The sequence below is a fragment of the Pinus tabuliformis genome, chromosome 9, assembly GCF_031772625.1.
Source record: "Pinus tabuliformis cultivar Carrire ecotype Pingquan chromosome 9, CPIR1, whole genome shotgun sequence".
Classification (NCBI taxonomy): domain Eukaryota; kingdom Viridiplantae; phylum Streptophyta; class Pinopsida; order Pinales; family Pinaceae; genus Pinus; species Pinus tabuliformis.
The window spans coordinates 832999100-833019530 of NC_142307.1; the positions used below are offsets into that span (position 1 = coordinate 832999100).

A 20431-nucleotide genomic window follows, 5' to 3' on the forward strand; every position below is an offset into this window, starting at 1 on the left:
GTCAGGAGTTCCTGGAGTGGTCCATTACTCCCTCTATAGTTCTCTACCATGTTCTGTGGAACACTTGACACATAACCAACAAAGTTTGATGGAAGCTTGGCTATAAATACTTCTGTTTGGTCCCCAAGCTCACTCACTCAATCCCCTTCAGCCTTACACCATCAAATTAGAGTGTGCAGAGCTTGGAAGATTACAAATGCCAGAATTTCATCCTCAGGAGGTCGAGAGATAGCTTTAGCGTCTGCAGAATCTTCAACGTGGGATTTCGATATCCTGAGCGTATTCGTTGTTTAGCAGAAGTGAGGGCTCGTTGACTGTTGAAGAGAGTCGCGAAGAGCAGTGCGTAGAGGTTCACTGAGTTCCCCAAAGGGGATTCTTTTTGCACGTAGAGGTTGAGATATTCTGTCATGAAATCCATCCATGGCATGCATATAAAGCCTGGGCATTTAAACCCATTGATTCCCCTTTTGTCATCGGCTTGTCTCGGCCTTTGACCAAACAATGGTTTCGCCTTCCGTTTTGCAACAACCTAGAGTTCAGTTTTCGGACCTCACGGCTATTGTATTCCTGCAAGTGGATGATTTGGCTCCAGCGTTGTTTTTTTGGGGAATATTTCGTCTTTGCAAACAAAAAAAGGGATTGCCTCAAGCATAGCAGAAAGTTTGGTTTTGAAATGTGCGCAGCATTAATGGCTGGAGGTATGATTTCTTGGGTATTAAATTTTTTTTATTCTTTTAAGTGTTTATTCCGCATTCTAGAATTGTTATTATGCTTTCATCATTTTGTCCTTGCTCTGGGCTGCTAGTATGTTTTTTGAGTCTATTTGGTCAGAAGATATTATCTACAGCCATATGTAGGCTATTTTTGCAAACTACAGACTAGGCATATATTTTTGGGTTAGTATTTGGTAGTTTGCTGCTTCAGGCTTAGAGACATATGGTCATATTGGATACATTTTTTGTTCTGTATATGTATTGGGCTGCCTATTTTTAATAGAAGTATCAGTGTTTTTTCTTTCTAAAAAAACTGTATTTAAAATCCAGAGGTACTGAATAGAAAGAGTACCATTATCAAATTCTTATTCTAGAGTTCCGATTTGTCTGTGGATAAAATTGTAAAATCCAATTGTGCATTCACTACTTCACAAATAACTATAGCTCTTTTTTCCACTTGTAGAATCAGCGAAGTCATGCATATATAAGCGTTTCTTGATAATGGGATGAGCTTCAAGAAGACAAAACACACCTTCTGTAAACATCCAGCATCATAGTCCACTTTCAAATTCTTACAATCTTATTCTATTGCATTATAGTCGATCTTAACTCTGTTACACAGTTGCTGTTGCATTATCCATGCGGTCTTCCTTTGCATCAGATAAAACATTTGCCTCTTCATTAGCCCAAAATGTAATAAGCAATCGCAGACTGTAGTTCAAAACTCCTGAGACTGGGGATCCCCTGATTTGGACTTAGTGGACTTCTTGGGTAGCAAAATTTGGTGGATATTGGGGAGAACACCGCCGCCAGAAATGGTGACGCTACCCAGAAGCTTGCTTAGCTCCTCATCATTCCTTACTGCAAGTTGGATGTGCCGCGGAATTATTCGAGACTTCTTGTTATCTCTAGCAGCATTCCCAGCCAACTCCAGCACCTGTCAACCAAAAAAAATTGTTTTCAACCAAATTGGCACCAACTGCTTTGTTTTGAATTGCCCATAGAACTCCAGACATTTTTTACATGGGAACATATTTTCCCCACCAAAGGCATTTAGGTAATTAGGTTTTGGTTTTTATTGATTTTGTTTTATATAAAAGATGGAGGGCAAACATTCATCTTTAGTGGAGGATACAGCAACATCTGGTTTTAGCTGCTTGTTCTTCTAGAATCGGATTTAATAAATATTTAATAGATCAACATGTTGAATTTATGTTATTTCAGAATCCAACTCTGGAGAGAAAGTTTAATTGTTCCACCTCTTTAGTAAGATTCTAAAATATTCGCAGAATCAAAATTGAACTCAATAAAAATTCTTTACAAACTTTAACTTAACATTCTGCAATGGCTCTATCAAAAGTTGATAATTTTAGGAAAATATACAGACACATATTGGAATTGCTTCAACAGCATAAATAGCAGTATAATAGAGTAGTATGCAGCAATAATTTTTAAGTACAGTTTTATAAGAGATCTGGTTTAAAATTTTGAAAATCCAAATTATATCAATCAAACTATAGAATTTTAGGTGCAGGGTGCTGAATTTATTTCTACCTTCACAATCGAGATTAAAACACTTCACGATTTTGTAAAAAAAAATAAAAACATCTCATTTCTGTAATTTTTTTACCCTCCAGCTGAAATTATTGCCGGGTTAGAACACGGCGTTATAATTGCTTACCTCTGCAGCTAGGTACTCCATAACAGCAGCCAAGTAAACTGGGGCACTGGCACCAACGCGTTCTGCGTAACGACCGCGCTTAAGGAATCTGGCGATTCTGCCGACCGGGAACTGAAGCCCTGCCTTGCTCGATTTTGATATGGAAATACTTTTGACGCGCGCCTTGGGCTTGCCTCTGCCACGGCCACCTGCCGCTTCCTCCGGTTGCCTCATCCTAACCTACTGGCCTACCTGCACTTCACAAAATCCAAATTTATACCTTCAAGAACTTAGCTTAAGAATGCAAGCATCAAAAATTATTTCTGCTGCAGCTAATTGAGAATTTACAGTAAAACCCTCAGATAAAAGTGGAGACTGCAAACCTACGTGCTGTGCTAAAGAGAGATGGGAGGAAACGGGGGGAATTTTGGCAGAGCATGGGAGAAAATGAGGGAATGGCCAGATTAAGTGATGTATGAATAAGGGGTGAAGCGGCATTTAGTGCTTGAAAGGCGCTGAGAGGTAAACTATTCGTCTTCATGTTAAAAAGGGCGGCAAAACGGAATCATATTATTTATGTTTGCACTTCAGTGAATACCATCGTTTTCATTTATATTGTAGAGGCCACAACAACACTTTTGGTTTGTATATTTATTGTGGAATTATTTGCATGGTTATCTTTGTAGTTTATATATTTAATAAATAATAATAATGTCTAATAGGTTATTTGTAGTTATTTTATTGCATTCATAATTTTTTGTTTTTACTTACTATTAATCAGATTTCTTTGTATATAGAGAAATTTTATATCTCTAGACACTTACACATTTAGGTGCTCGGGTATATATATATATATGCCTTGTATCAATTCTAAACATTTTTTTTTGGAAGGAATTACAAATCTTTTATCTTGATCAACACAACAATAAAATGTTTTAATCAAAAAGAAATTTTGTATTTTCTTTTGTTATATATATATATATATATATATATATATATATATATAGTTCATATTAAAATATTTTATTCATCATAGTCATTGTAATATTTTATTTATAACACATTGTTGAGAATAAAATGTTTATTTTTTATTAATATATTTTTAAATATAAGTTTTCCATACATTAGAAAGTAAAGGCATATATCCATGGGATAGAAACTCTATCTCTCTCTCTCTCTCACACAAAGATACACACATCAAATTTTTTAATTATTAACATTTTTTTAAATGTTGCATCTCAACTCCATATTAAGCATTAAGCAAATGTCACTCATACCCTGAATTAGAAACAATTAATAACAACTCTCTCTCTCTATATATATTTGATATGATATTGAAATATTTAAAATTTTAAAAGGCACTTAATGACTCCTAATTTATGATCTGTAAACCACAGTGAATATTGCACTAGACAGTTCATCACAAAAGATTTGATAAAATTATATTTGAAATTTGAAATTCTACACTATTATAGTTTTCTTAGACTTTTGGATCTGTAAATTTATTGTTAATAGTGCATGCATGTGAATTTAAAATTATGTAGAAAATAGAGAACAACAAAATAAAAGCTCGCACACACATTTGACACAAGATATGTTATGGGAAACTCTTTCGGAAGAAAAACCTAGCTAGAAGGTGAAGTCACTCCGCTCTCTTTCTCTCAATGGAAATTTGGCTGCAAGTACAAATAAGTATGGTATGTGGCCTGTGGGCTGCTATAGTGCACAAATCCTCTCTATGTGCTCTAGCTCCTGTCCCTCTTTGCTATTTTTGCTCAACTATGGAACTGAAATGCACTCGAGAGAATTGAACCCTTTTTCCTCCTAATCGTCCAGTTATAACACAACTCGATAGCCTACTAGTGGTTATGTTTGACTACCTTAACCAGAGTTACAATATAGACTCTTATAGAGTCTTCTACATCATAATCACATGGCTCACCCCTTTTTCATGAAAAATGGGGGCTAACGTGGCATCCTCTCGAATTATGGTGGTGAAAACAAGAAGGTCAACCTCTGAGTGGCATCACTTTCACATATAAACTCAAATTGGCATGTTTCTTATGTCATTGGAAGGTCTTTGTGTGTAGAATATGAGTAAAAGGTGTGGCGCTAATGTGATAAATTCTACCCCCAAAAAACGTCATTTTATACCTCAAAATGCTCCTAGAAGGTTTCAAACTCCGTTTTGCCAAACTAGGACCCACAGGTAAAAATGGTCCTGAGAGTTGATTCCTCCACTTTTTCCATTCTAAAATCATTGAGATGGATGACAAACAATATAATGATCTAATCCTGATTACACCTCCCCATTTTGGGAAGCTTTCGATCTCCAAAATCTTCTATTGAATGAGGTGAGGAAATTTTTCCTCCACCTTCTCTTTGGTGTGCCATTTAATTTTGCCTGGAAATTTTCATTTCAACCCAATGTGCTAAAAGTCATGTTGCCCATGTCTTGTATTTTTGGACCTCTTTTGTAAAATTGTATCTTATGTCAACTTTGTCTGAGCATCTGGTGCCAAATCCTCCACAAAATGTAGGACCCACTCCTCTTCCTAATCTAGCATGGAAGTCTCATAGAATTTTAGATTCTCTACATTCACAACTGAGTAAATGTGCATATATGGTGGTAACTGAGTCAATAGGAATTATCACCCACCTTTTCCAGTGTTTCGAAGGGACCGTACCTCAGAGACTTGATTTTCTTACCAGGCCCCAATAGCCTCTCTTTGTTCAATTGTAGTCATACTTGATCTCCCACCTTGAACGATTTCTTTGTCTTATGTTGATCATGCATGACCTTATATTTCTCTTGTGACTTCTACAATATCTCTTGTACCTATATATGGATATATTTGATCCTATCTATAAATTTTTCAACCCTTAAGGCATCTCCTGTAAGATCTTACTTCACTCCTCCTTATTGTCCATATGCAATGTCCAAAGGTGAGGAAAACAAATATCTAAAACAGGTTTCAAATGGGGAATTTCCTGTAGAAGTGTGGACTGCTCTGTTGTAAGATTGTTGTATATATACCAAATTTTCATCCCAGGTATTCAAATGCTTTTGGTTGTATCCCTTCAAAAGCTACACCAAAGTCATGTTGACTACTTTTGTCTATCCATTTGTCTATGGATGAAGTGTTGTAGATCTCTTCAGTTTCGTGTCCATCTTCTCCCACAATGTAATCCAAAATGTGCTAAGAAATCTTGTATCCTTGTCTAAAATGATGCTCCTTGGTATCCCAAAGTGCACCCTGACATGTCCATCGAAAAAATTCATTGCTTCAATTCCCACTGATGGTATTTTTGCAGGACATAAGAACACACATCTTGTTGAACATGTCAACTACCACGAACAAGTAGTCATGTCCCTTCTTGGTTGTTAGTAAACCTCCCACAAAGTCCATGGAAATGTTTTCCCAAGGATATTTGGGTACATGTGAGGGATGATATAGACCTTGTTTCATGTTTCTAGGCTTGTTGATACAACAAAGCATGAATCCTCTTATGAACCTAGCTACCTACTCTTACATCTTGGGCCAATACACATACCTTTGCAAGTTGTCCACGGTCTTCCCTACACCAAAGTGCCTTGAAACCTTAGAGGGTTGAGCCTCTTTGATTAGCTACAATTGCTCACATTTAGGAACACATAACTTATCCAGCCTATAGAGCAACCCATCTTGGAGATGGTAGTCAATGATGTTGTCGCCATAATGGACATGACTTTGACTCTACAACTGTTGAAACACCTCCTTGAACTCCTCATCCTCTGAACATGCCTATCTATATGTATCATGAGTGAATGGCTCCATGTGCATAAGAGTCCCCAAAGTTGTGATCTTTGATTTTGGTGGCCTTGAGGGCATATCGACCAACTTGTTTATTTCACTTGAAAAATCAACATGGTGTCATATATTTGGTGAAGAAAAGGACATTGAGATCACACTTGAAGAACTTTAGAGAAGAGGCTTGGAAGATCACTTCTAATTATTTGTCTACATCCATGGATTCCTCTATGAAGTCAAAAAACAAGCTTGAAGGAGCTTCATCTTTCAAATCTAAGAAAACTAGGATTGGCCTTATTCTTGCAGAGAATGATTCTTGGGTATTGTGAAAGGCGAGGTCACTGAACCTTCAGATACTGAAGGAAAAATGAAATATGAGAAGGATGACATCACAATTATGAGCATCATTATAGACTCTATCAAATATCATATGATTCCTTATGTTGCAAGTCTTGAATATTCAAAGTAGATGTATGATGCCTTAATTGAATTATATACTATCAACAACATCGCTCAAGCAATGAATTTGAAGAATGAACTTCATGATGTTAGAATGACAAGAAATGACAACATAGCCTCATATTTCATGTGGATTTCTCAATTAAGAGATCAACTTCAAGCGATTGATGAAGTGTTCAAGCCTACAAATGTCTTGAATTACAAGAGGAGATCACTCGGTCAGGGCCCCAATTAGACCCTTATCCATTTGGTATGGTGATTTTGATTGGTTCAATGAGTTTCTAGTTACCCTTACCATAGGACTAGCTAAAGGTTAATATGGCCTAAACTACCCTAATATGCAAAGTTATCTATTTGCAATGCCTTGAGTTTGTTAGTGTAAGATATTGAGATTATTTATTAACAAACTCAAGGGAAAGGAATCATTTATTGTTATTATTTTTAAAAGTGATAATCCCTTTATGTTCACTGAATCCAGGGCTCAATCTAGCCTTAGTGAAACTTGTTCTTGCAAAAGGAGACTTAAAAGAATAAAATTATTAAAATGCAATCTAATTCCTAAGATGCAAAAATAAAAACAAATCTATCTCAACAAGGAGAAAGGATTCAACCTAACTCCCGATCAAGAGCTAAAGGTATCTAACAAGGGGAGGGGACTGTGAATGTATTTAGGATTAAGATGGATCTTCATGTCATTACTTTATTCAATAGCTTATAGGTTATTCAAGCAAATATACAATAAAAGACTCTAACAAATAATTATCAAAATAATCCACTTATATACCTAAATACAAGTATAGAAACAAATGAATTCACTTTGATATTTATATCAAGCTAAAAGATTAGTTTATTTAATCTAATACAAAAGGAAGTAAGACAAGATTCTGATAGGCCAACAAATAATTAGGCCGATAGGCCTTCCTATGCATCAACAATTGTCAACACTTTTAACCTGAACCGTTTGATCAAGTTTGACAGTTTCAACCGTTGATTTGAAGTTCACTGCTTTTTCCAAATATATGAGTTGCTTTCTTTTCACCTCTAGTTCTGCTGTGCATTGAACCTGGCCCTTTGAGTTGCATTACTGCTTTTTCAAATTCTTTTATCTCTGGAAGATATTTTCACTGTGGAAGATATTTTAGATTTTAAGGCCGAGAAAGCATTTCAGGAAGCAACTGAAGCCACCGCCTATAGATTCATTATGCCTTTCCCTGTATGGAAGGCAATGAAGTTGTTGGGCATCAGAGTTGAAGCAAAGCTCCAGGGGTCTCTGCGAACCATTGACAAATTTGTTGAGCAAATAATTGTACACCGACGAGAAGAACTCGCGAGTGGTACAAGTCATCCGTGGGTTGTTACGTTGTCTAATCTGATGCAAATGCGTTTCGACGATGATGGCCACGCTTTGTTATCTGATAGAGATCTCCGAGATATGTGTATAAACTTCGTGCTTGCAGGGCGGGACACTATTTCTGCTGCGCTCTCCTGGTTCTTTTGGCTTCTCATCCAACACCCAGATGTTGAAGAAAAGATACTGCTAGAAATCTGACGGATCTTCAATCTGTCACCATCAGATAATGATTACAATTCCCACAAGGGTTTTGTCACGGAGGATCTCAAAGAGATGCATTATTTGCATGTTGCGCTGTCTGAAACCTTAAGGCTGTACCCGCCCGTTCCGCTGAATGTCAAAGAGTTGGCTGAAGACGACCTCATATTGCCTGGTGGGAGAGTTTTGAAGAAGGGAACAGTCGTTCTCCAGGCCATTTATTCCATGGGGAGAATGGAGAAGATATGGGAAAAAATTGCAGAGAGTTCAAGCCTGAGAGATGGCTCCAGGATGGAGTGTTTACTTCACAAGATGGTTTTAAATTCCCAGTTTTCAGTGCATGACCAAGGGTGTGTCTAGGGAAGGATTTTGCTTATCTGTAGATGAAATGGGTGGCGGCTTCTATACTGTCTCGATATCGTCTCAAATTGGCGGATGAGAATGTTGTTGCTGCACCGAAGTTGGGGCTCAGTCCCTTCATCAAGAATGGACTGCGGGTGATTCTCCATCCCTGATCCGAGTAGAAAAACCAGACAATATAGGTTATAATAGTAGTGATTTATGGTTTCGTTAAGGTTACCTAGAGTTCCATTTGGTTTATTTAAAAACCGTTCGGAGACTGAGCAGTGAGATCAACTTCCCCTTAGCAGAGCTTGATCACATCATTAAGTTTTTTATTTGGCGTCATTCGCTGATAGAGCAAAAAAATATTTATTACAGCATACTCTTCCATGATGAATAACATATTCAATTCTATGGTTAGTTTGGAATTCTGGTTCAGGTCTGAGGGTGGGGTGATGTCTTTGATGTTCAGGTGCATATTCTTTACTTTATATCTTTTAATATTTATGGCATTTTTAAAATATTTTGTTCTGTTAAAATTTTACAGAATGTAAAATTCAACTATTACCGATGCTCAGTCCAAACCTTCACTATTTTTACTCTCATTTAGCCCGATTTCTTGTGTTTTTTAATATTTTTTTCATTTTTCCCGACTTGAATCTAACTTTGTATTTTCTGTTAATTTTGGAAAGTGCATGTTGCTATTTTTGAATTTCCTTCATCTACTTGGTTTGCCAAACCAATAGTTTTCCAATGTTATTCGTTGTAATTTTTAGAGAAAATTCATTTTCCATGAGAGTTCACGGTTTTTCCACTTTCGCTGTTTCCAAAGAGTGTCTTTATCAGACAATCTTCATTAATATGTGTTTTTTCCTTGCCTGAATTCTATGGCCACAAATGCATTTTCTTTAACCGAATCTGCTTCCTTCTTATTTCCTAGTTCTTTCTTTCTAGTTGTATTTATAACTTTAGGCTCCCAATTTTACTTGAAGTGGAAACTTCTCCACTTTGTCGAGATTGAATATGCGACTCTTCTGGGCCACGACATAATCCAACAAAGGTAAACGAATATCAATGATTTCCATTGCTTTCAACATAGCATACCAATCAGAGTCATGCAGTTACAAGCATCAAGCTCAAATACAGTTGATTACGACTATACCAGTAATGAACCATACAAATCAATGGGAAACACTACGCCTGGAAAAAAGCCTGCGATACTAGTTCCAACATAACTCTTACTCGATCAGCTTAAACATGGTTACATATTTAGCTCAGTCTATCGTATTAGCTAAGGGTTCATGTCATAAGATAAGAATAGTGATACCTCTATTAAGTACTACGATTTCCATATAATCTTCCTAACGTTATGGTATCAGTAACAGATACTAGTTAATTACATGATATGTGTGTTATTATCAACCCCATATGTTCTTTGTTGGTATTGTATGAGAATCTTGGTATCCATTTCATGCTGACATTTCTTTAAAGAAAACGAAGTGCCGTGTTTGGAGATTTGTTCGCGGTTTTCTCAGCCCGCCACCACCTTCGGATCCGACTCTGTATGTCTTAGCTTCGAAGATATTTTCCAGAGGAAATCGCAGCTATAGGCTCTTGGGCGGGATACTGCCTACTTTGGCTCTTAAGAATGGGGAGGCGGTGGTTTTTGGGAGCGGGGATGCCAAGAAGAAGAAAAGTCCCTTGAGATTGAAAGCCGAGCCAGAGGATTTTCGCGGCTGTACTCCTCAATGTAATGATCGAGTTTCACCTGCTAATAGTGGCAGGATTTGGTCATGGGCGTCCATGTTTGACGATCTAAATCCCACTTAAGGGTTCATAGCTTTTTCTTGATAGTTAATGGCGGGCCATTGGAATTAGGATTCTTGTTTCTTTTCTGTCTTGTTTGCAACGCCATCCAAAACAGAGTACTAATGTGGAATGGAAAGCACAGTGTGACCCTTAGATAGATTGTATTTGGAATTGGTTTTGAATTGGATTTAGTCTGTAATGTTGTATTATGAATATTTTTAAGCAGAAGGTCATGTGCAGTGAGAATTTCTGCACAAATGACTTGTAACTTGTAAGTCTTGAATATCACAAACATGACAGAGCACAAGTCATGTTTAGTTGATAATGGGTAGGTCAGAAAAACAGAGATAAGTTTGCATCTCCATAGGGCGAGGGTGTACTTGTGAATGCAACTACAGAATTTTGTGAAAGGTTCACTTGTCTGTAGATTGTAGAAATTTGATGGACAACACATCAATTTTAGTTGAAGAGAGTTTCAGTGTATGGGGTAGGTTGTACTAGATTTAATTGTATTGTATATGTTAGCTACCAAACATGTCTCTATGTGTAGACCATATGTAAAATTTCAAAAAATACATTGCAAAGCATTTAACTCTCCTGTATAATTGCTTGTGATAAATACACAATACCAAGTAAAATATTTAGAAGTATTCAAGTGTAATAAGTTTACTATGTTCCACCAAACATGATGCATAGTTATGGAGTGTCATAAGTTTTTTTGTACCTACAATTTTAATAAAAAAACTCAGTTTACATAGATTTGGGCTTTCGAGTGTGGTTTCTATTGTTCATGGAATGCTAGATGTTATGCTACTCACGTTAAGTTATCTTTGTTTCTTTTTTCAAAAAAGTTATATAGGAATATGTTTACCTTACATGGGCTTTTGCAATGACATTTATAGAGTGGTTAGTTGTTTGTTTTTAAAATAAAATACATTTACATGAAATTTTCTAATTCTCTTCTTTTCTGCTTCAGTCATGTCAGCATTTTTAAATACATGTGAATGAATAGAAAGTCTTGTGCTTTTCTTTAAGTATTTCTGCTTTGACATGCTGCTTTGTTCTCTTTTTCACTTCCAGTATAAAGATCTTACATTCCCAGTCTGTACTGTCTCCTATATCTTTTACTCTATTTCATATTTAATAAATTGTACAATATCAATAGGAGCGAAGAAGGTGGCCCGACCTTTTATTTAAATTCAACAATTCCAACTTCATAAATCTATCGGCCTCTCTTTGTACCTTTTGGTACAATTGCTAGTTATTAGTTATCGAAATCAAACGTCGATGAATTCATGTTAATTCTGATTTTAATCATGTCTTATCCTGCTGAAAATAACTTACATAAAACATTCATTAGTATATAACAAATGAGTAAAACCATACTGCAAATATCAAATGTTAATAAAATTAGAGCAGAATTAAAATCATGATCAGGAAAACATTGAAGAATAATAACAATATGCAAATCATTTACAATAGTGTATCGAAATGAAAATTAATTATTTTAAACTCCAATGCCATATACCTGAAGCGTGGAACTCCTTCATGAAATCACTCGACACTAGTGTCCAAAGTAATTTCCTCACAGGGCTTGACACTTCAAATCTTTGACAAAGAGCTTTTGGCCAATAGAAAAGTGCAAGTCACTAAAACCCCCTGCCAAATTCCCCTTTTTACAGACTATAAAAGCTATATATTAAAAGTTAGCACTCATCTACGGAACCCCAGTGTGTGGATCCGGAACCCCAATATAGAGTGTTGCCTCTGTTTAGATAGATTTATTGAGCACAGAGCATCCTTAGGCATCAAATAAGAATCCCTCCTTTTTGGTAAGGATCCACTGGAACTGTTTATATCAATTGATTATATCCTGGTAAGATGGATTATATCCTGTTAAGATTGAGGGTGAAATTTGTGTTTACCATAGTATTTTTTATGGTTTCAAATATTATGTTTATGTATAGTATTATAGAGTATTTTTATGGATTCAAATATTATGTTTATGTATAGTATTATAGATGATTATTCTAGTTTAAAAATTTAGACATATAGAATATTGGCCAATATCCAATAATTTATCATTGAAATTAGTAAATTTTTGACTATAAACCTTTTGAGCTTTGGAATTTAACTTCATGTGTGACCCTGCTACCAACCTCTTTTGCTTTTCTTGAACTACCTTAATCATATATAAAAAATAGGTGAATTTTTAACCAAATAAACCCCGCTACACTTTTCCAAAATTTACTATGTTCAAAACCACTTTCCAAAATTTACTATGTTCAAAACCACTTTCAATGGAAGTTCCGCTGTAACTACTCAAGTGCTCCAATGCGGATTCTCGGTTTTGATGCCTGGTGAATTGTTTCAGTTGCATGGAAATCTTTGGATCTCGCATGTTTGGATGTTGAAGCAAGTGGTGCAGGATTCTCGTGGTGCTTTCTTGTTTTAGATGCAGTTGAGCCCAGTTTGTGGAATCGTTTTTGTTTAAGAGGACTTACACTTGAGATATTACTGTCAGCCGCTCGAATTAAGTTTATGCTCCCCTCTGGTGCACTGTTGATGTGGCCAAACCCATAACATCCTGCCACATAGGAAAGAAATTGATGGTAAGTAATTAATAAAACCATTTAAAACAAACGCGGAAATGGACAAAATGAACGAGAGGATTTGATCGGTTATAGTGTATTCCATGTAACCCTGAAAGGGGGGAATGATATGCTTAGATACCTTACCATTATCGCAGCCATGCCACACTAAATGCGACTAGCTGATATTATAATTTTGTCATATGAAAGCGATATATTTTAATTTTCTATCGTCAGTTTTCCACAGTGGGAATGTGATGCGTTTAGATAGAAGTAACAAGTTCATCGAGCAAAGGAACGAAAGCGCACCATCATCAAAGTTCGTTTGATGTGTTTGTCGTGTTGACTTGTTAATGAGCATGCCAAAATGTTTCATTACCAATTATCCCACATCACTCACTTTATTTAATTCTTTGTTATTTATAAAGGGCCGTCGTTCATCACTTACTTTTGAAGGGAAAAGAAACCACTAATTATATCAGTGTGGGCGCATTGTGGTGTGTGTTGTAATGTTATGGGGTATGTTAACTCTACATCGGCTTTAAATCATGGTGTTGTGGGTATTATCCCACATGCAAGACATAAATAAAATCATTCATTTTTAAATTTGCACTGGATTTAAGATTTATATCGAAGGGAACGGTAAGGGGGAAGGCAAGAGTTGGTATGAAAGTCATTGTCTCTGGTGCGTGTGCTGGCGTTTTGTTACCATTAATAGTGATATATGGTTTAATTTCTTTAAAATTGCTATTTTGGTTATCATTAATAGTGATATAACATAAATTTAATAGTGATATATGGTTTAATTTCTTTAAAATTGCTTTGCTTTGGGGATTGGGATTGCTATTTTGGTTATCATTAATAGTGGTATAACATAAATTTATGGTTTAATTTCTTTAAAATTTGGTAAAAGATTATTTGATAGGTAATTTTGTACGATCTTATAGTAATAAGGGGTAACTCTTTACAAGCTAACACAAATCTTTATATAGTCAAAAAAACCACTTTAAATAACATAAATCAAAATTTCACTTCAAATTTTACAATAAAACAACTCTATTTTAATATATATAATAAATCTTCTATACAAATTTTATATTATATTGTATTTAATTTTAATTTATATATAATATATTATATTCGGAAATTATATATATATATATATATATATATATAGTTTTTGATGTATAAAAAGTTTTTATTATCTGGTTGTTAAGATTGTGGTAAAACAACATAATTTTATTTTATAATAAGTCTTTTATACAAATTTTGTATTATATTGTATTTGATTTTAATATATAATATATTACATTTGCAAATTATATATATATAAAGTTTGTTTCGATGACATATATATAAAATGTTTGTTTTGATGATATATTGTATAATATATATAATTTTTATACAAATTTTGTATTATATTGTATTTGATTTTAATATATAATATATTACATTTGCAAATTATATATATATATATATATATATAAAGTTTGTTTCGATGACATATATATAAAATGTTTGTTTTGATTATATATTGTATAATATATATAATTTTTATAATACAAATTTATATAGTATAATGTTTAAATATATACATTATTTATTATGTGACTATATATATATATATTATAGTATATATTATTTATAATATTTATATTTTTAATGATTAATCTTTTTTTTTTTTTATGCATGTATGTCTTAATCAATGACAAGCAAATTTCCATGTGTGATGCAAGATGATGTGGATGAGATGTTAATAAGAAAAAAAAAATGCAAAATATGAGGTGATGTGGCAACTGAAGGTGCCACGTCGCCTTCACATAACCATTAGGAGGGTATCGTCATGAACGCAAAATAGTGACCTCACAATCAAGCAAGGAAAAGACAATCACAATATTATATATATTATTTATTATATGACAATATCTACATATATCAATATACAAAAATGTCATTATTGTAACATTACTTATAATATTTATAGTGTTTAATGATTAACGTTTTTTGATGCAGGTATGTCCCAATCAATGACAAGCAAAGCCCAATGCGTGATGCAAGATGATGTGGAGGGGACACCAACAAACAAAATCAAACGCAAAATATGAGGTGATGTGGCAACTAAAGGTGCCACATCACCTTCACGTGACCATCAAGAGGGTATCATCATGAACGCAAAATTGTGACCTCACAATCAAGTAAGCAAAAGACAATCACAACATGATGAAGACCTGAAAAAGTTCCAAAACCAAGCAAGTTATAAATCATTGAAAATCTCTTTAAAGGGATATGGGTATGGCCTAGGTTATATTGAAGAATTATATGACCATAAGTGCAATGGAGCTAAAAGTGTACTAGAATACAACAAAAACATTGACAAAAATGACATCATAAAAATTCATGTAAAGGCTCCTTAAATTCAAAAATTTAAGGGGGATGTTGTGGCCACAACATGAAGTCATTTTTGAAAAAGAACTAGTGACTACAACATTTCATGGTTTATTGTATTTGTGGGACTCGTTTGCATCAGGTATATGTGCCATAAATGAAGTTGCAAAGTTTGAACAACTATGCAATGCTTGCACTCAAGAAGAATCTAGGCTCATGTCAAAAGGGAATATCCAGAGATCCAAAGAAGGTGACTCTCAAGCATATGCAACATGTTTCAAGAAATTTGGTGGAAGAAAGAAATTTGGATTCCAAAGAAGAAATGAAGGTATAAGACCAACTCCTCAAGGGAAGAATAATATGTCAAAGGTTCAACGCTATCATTGTCACAAATTTGGTCATTATAGAAGTGATTGTCCTGAAAGATTGAATGATAAATAGAGAAAGGGAAAATAGCATGCTACTACTGCAGACATTGGTGAGCTTCCAAAGATACCCAAGAATGAAGATTCAGGTACCAAGTTTTCTTTTATTTTTATGCTCTTATTGGTTCTATTGCATATAGTGAAGACTTGTGGTTAGTAGATAGTGGTGCCTCAAGTCACATGACACGAGATCATGGCAATCTCACATTTCTAATTGAAAATAGATTATCTCAAAAGGTAGGTCTTGGAGATAATAAAAATTATGCAATCAAAGGCATTGGGAAGATGTCCATTGAGCTAGAATAAGGTGAAAACATTCATCTTAGCAACATATTATATGTACCGGGTTTGAAAAAAATTTGGTTCCCATTTCATGCTTGGAAGATAAGGGAGATAGAGTAACATTTGTTGATGGAAAAGTTATTTTATGGCATAAGGGATCTAGTATATATTCTTCTAGAGTAATTGGAGTTCGTGAAGGAAGGTTGCATAGACTTTTGAAACAACCTGCTCAAGCATTAGTACATAATGACATCAATCCATGTGAACTTTAGCATAGAAGATATGCACACCTTCACTATAAAGTTTTGCCTGCTTTAAAATAAATGGTTTCAGGTGTTCCAGATTTGCAAGTAGAACATGAAGAAGTTTGTAAAGGATGTGCACTTGGGAAGAATGTCAAGAAGCCCTTTCCAAGCAGTGAAAGTAGATCCAAGGAAATTTTGGATCTAGTCCATTCTGATGTATGTGGTCCAATGCAAGTGAAATCCATTAGAGGCTCTTTATACTCTGTAACCTATATTGATGACTTCTCTCGCAAGACGTGGATTTACTTCATGAAGACAAAGGATGAAGTCTTTGACGAGTTTCAAGAATTTAACGATGAAGTGGAAAACTTGAAGCAAAATAAAATCAAGATCCTTAGATCTGATAATGGAGGTGAATATACTTCCAAGGAGCTTGTTGCCTTTTTTAAAGAAGTGGGATCAAGAGGGAGTTGACATTCCCCTATAATCCACAACAAAATGGAGTTGCTAAAAGAATTAATAGAACCATTGACGATTTCGTTAAGGAAATGATTCATGTTCAAGACTTACATATGTTTCTATGGATTGAAGCATCAATGAAAACTGTTTACATTCAAAATAGAAGTCCTCATTGAATTTTGGAAGACAAGGCTCTTGAAGAAGCGTTTAGTACTGTACATAAACCTCAGATTGGTCATTTGAGAATATTTGGTTGTCCATTTTAGGTTATGTTGTAGCCGCTACAACACCACCCAATTTTTTTCCTTGTGTATCTAAATTTTGGGTCCCCTTGTGCTTTTCAAGGTCTTAGTGAATTCCATGTTGATTGCAACAGTTAAAACCCTTTAATAACCTAGTTATCATCAAGGCTACAAGTGCTTGTATGTCCATGAGGCACATATCCTTTGCTTACCTATATTGCTCTATCCTCATCATTAGGGTTTATGGCATTTTGTATTCATTCATCTTGCAAAGGATTTTTCAACACTGACTCTCCATTGGTTTTTATGTAGGTTAAAGGAATTAGTTTTTTAAGAAGGTTTCAAAGCTATACTTATGTGCACATTTTGTATGCCTAGGTTTTTCGATGGGGCTACGGTCAGAATAGGAGGCTTACTACTAATGCTAGTAGCTCCTAATGGGAGAAAGTATTATTATGTCAGCAGGCTTGTAAGAACATTAGCATTCATCTATGGTTCAATGTCGGCATATTATAGCAGGGATCAATCTGGATCATCCATACTTGAGTCCACAGATGATAATGAGTTTAGAGTCTCTTATGAATTCTTAAACTTTATTTCTCCTTTGACCTTACTCGGGTTACATTGCATCCTTGCAGGTTTTTACTTGAACTTTGAAGGACTTGTATTTTCTTCCTTTGTCACAAGTCGTAGTCACAACTTGTAGTGCTAGTCTACCTAGCTTCTAGAAATGTGATTTGTGACTAGCCTTTACTAATGTGATTTACAACTAGCCTATCTAGCCTTTGCTTATGCGATTTGAAATTAGCCTCTATTGATGTGATTTGTGACTAGCTTATCTAGCCTTTGCTGATTCGATTTGCGACTAGCCTCTACTGATGTGATTTGCGACTAGCCTTTACTAATGAGATTTGCGATTAGCCTATGTTGAAGTGATTTGCAACTTACTCACTGCCCTCTACAATTGTGACTTATGAATAAGATTGTTCTCAACGCATGTGACAAGGTCAAGTTGCACTTCAAAATTGCGATTGCCACTAGAAATTGTGATTGCGACTACAAAGGGCCATTGTCACTAGAAATTTCAACTATGACTACAAAGTGCCACTGTCACTAGAAATTGTGATTGCGACTACAAAAGGTAACTGTGACTAGAAAGTGCTACTGCAACTACAAAGGGTGATTGTGACTATAACGTGAGACTGCGACTACAAGGAATATGAAAGGTCATGGGGAAGGTGAAAATCCACCTCCCCATTTGTATAAATATACCATCATGCCTCATTTAGAGGGGAATTTTAGCACTTGAGCTTGGCTAGCAATTAGAGAGTTATTTTGTGCTTAGGGAGCTAGAAGCACTATGCTCTTGGCAGATAAAGCGTGAGATATGGTGAGGCTAAGGTTTTGTCTTGAAGATGGAGTCAGAAACATGCATTCCACTATTAAATTTTGATGGACTTGTTGAACATGCACTTGAAATTGTAGCATGAATAATGATAAGTTCTTCACTTTCGACATTGATTCCCATACATTTTCATGGTGGTTGTATTGGTTGTTCAATATTTCCATTATGTTTGTATGTGTGCTTTCATGTGGGTGATATGTTAATGAACTAATCATGGCTTATGGCTTGCATGTCTTCTTAGAATCTTTGCTTTCTTATTTCACACTAAACCAGTAACTTATTGTGAACTGATTTGAAATTAACTTCTCACACTTTCCTATTCATGTATGTCTGAGATGGTTTTAGCTCACTACCCCTTCTTGAGACATGCTTCTTCTTATTATTATATTCATGTGTTATGTTCTACAGGTTATCAATCATGGGATAATTTCATTCCCATTTTCGAGGCTTTCATTCTTTGTAACAACCCTTGTGAAAATTCCATGTAATAAAAGTAAATAAAGGCAAAATAATAGCCACAGATGATTGGACACTTATTCCAAGTTAAATGCTAGGCAAAATCCTAGTGATGGGGAGCACTTGTGATTGTTTACGGCTAATGAAATTGGAAAAGGAAATGGCTAAGGCTTTGGAAAGGCAAAATGTCATTTTTGGCACAATTATTAATGAAAATAATGGAAATTAGGAGAAAAGGGAGGTGAAAGGTCATAGGTTTCATGTGAGGAGGAAAATGAAGGAAAATAATGGAAAATGAAGAAAATAGAGGCCTCATTCATAAAAAGGCTTCTAAGGATCAGTTGGTAACCTTTGTCAGTTCAGTTTTGGAGCTCTCTCATACTCTTGGAGACTTAGAGTTTTCTTGGAGCACTCTTGGTGGGTGTGGCATACTTGGATTCTTGGAGAAAGAAAGCAAAGGAAGAGCAGGAAAGCACAAGAAGGCATCGGGATCAACAACTACATCAAATTTGCTTGCAGGTACCGAGTTGCATGTATGTTTCCTTCACTAGTTTTGGCATGCATGGCACATGCATGTGGCTTCTTGGTTGTGATCTGTCATTGGCATGGAGGATTGTCGAGATTGATGGTGGATTGCCTAGCCTTTCCATTTCCTGGATAGCCATGGTGAATCTGGGTTTACTTTCACGGCTTGTTTTTTATAGGTTCTCATGTTTCCTTATCTTGGGTTGAGTTACTAGTTCTTGGAGCCTTGGTTGGACAAACACTCTGGAGCCCTGTAACAACTTGGGTTGAGTTACTAGTCTCGTAGCCTTGGTTGGAAAAACGCTCTAGAGCCCTTGGTGGGTTGAGTTACTAGTCCTGAAGCCTTGGTTGGACAAACGCTTTGGAGCCCAGTTGTAGATATGGGTTGAGTTACTAGTCTTGGAGCCTTAGTTGGAACAAATGCTCTAGAGCCCTGGATGGCTCAGATAGAGATCGATCTGATGATGGTTTTGTGATGTCCGGTTTTGAGGTCAAATCACTATTTAATGGGTTGAGGTGGATGGCCTTTGGAAGCCCTAGATGATTTTTGATTGGTGTGTTCTATGATATCCCACATTCATGCTTAGAACATGGAACGAGGATGAATGCCTAAAGAGAGATTTGGCTCAGCCATTCTACGGTCGGGTGGAACATGGAAGTCCCATCCCAAGTTTGGATTTTGCATCATTAATGAAAGGTTATTTCTCTTGGTATTTCTATGAGTATTATGGTGGATTATATGTGGTGTATATGGTTGTGGTTTCATTGATATTTCTGTCCCTATTATGCTGGTTATGTATATGTTTTATGACAACAACCATGTGTGGCTCTCATCATGTTTTTACTTGTAATTGAATGATCAATGTATCTATGACCTAATGGATGGAATGGCAGTTGATGTGTTGAGGCATCAATGGTTCTTAGCGATTCTCAGCTAAGTATGAGACCCCTATGCTTAGAACTGTTAATTACACCTGTAGATTACACATTTGCAATATGTTTGACAAAATTCTTGTTGTGGCTAGTAGGGGTCTAGTCAAGGTCTTGAACAAGTATTTGCTTTAGTATTGTCATTTCCATGTTATTTTATTGA

At 35.5% G+C, this 20431-nt stretch overlaps 1 protein-coding gene across 3 annotated transcripts; it reads right to left on the reverse strand.

Moving 5' to 3' along the window:
- Positions 1-1194: 1194 nt before the first annotated feature.
- Positions 1195-2904, reverse strand: LOC149151365 (histone H2AX-like). 3 transcript variants are annotated; one of them, XM_089439165.1, is made up of 3 exons: positions 2757-2904; positions 2395-2621; positions 1195-1650 (listed from the first exon to the last, which is right to left on the reverse strand). In XM_089439165.1, the coding sequence occupies exons 2-3, from the start codon at positions 2605-2607 to the stop codon at positions 1432-1434; spliced, it is 432 nt and encodes a 143-aa protein (XP_089295291.1). In that variant the 5' UTR covers positions 2608-2621; positions 2757-2904; the 3' UTR covers positions 1195-1431. The 3 variants fall into 3 exon arrangements, with proteins under 3 accessions (XP_089295291.1, XP_089295292.1, XP_089295293.1); XM_089439166.1 differs by having other exon boundaries at positions 2395-2625; positions 2757-2876; XM_089439167.1 differs by having other exon boundaries at positions 2395-2630; positions 2761-2873.
- Between the last annotated feature and the right edge of the window lie 17527 nt (positions 2905-20431).

Coding starts and splice junctions, on each gene's coding strand:
- LOC149151365 (XM_089439165.1), bottom strand. CDS start 2,607: ATGAGGCAACCGGAGGAAGCGGCAGGTGGCCGTGGCAGAGGCAAGCCC. Junction 1,651..2,394: donor TGGAGTACCTAGCTGCAGAG/GTAAGCAATTAT, acceptor TTTGGTTGACAG/GTGCTGGAGTTGGCTGGGAA.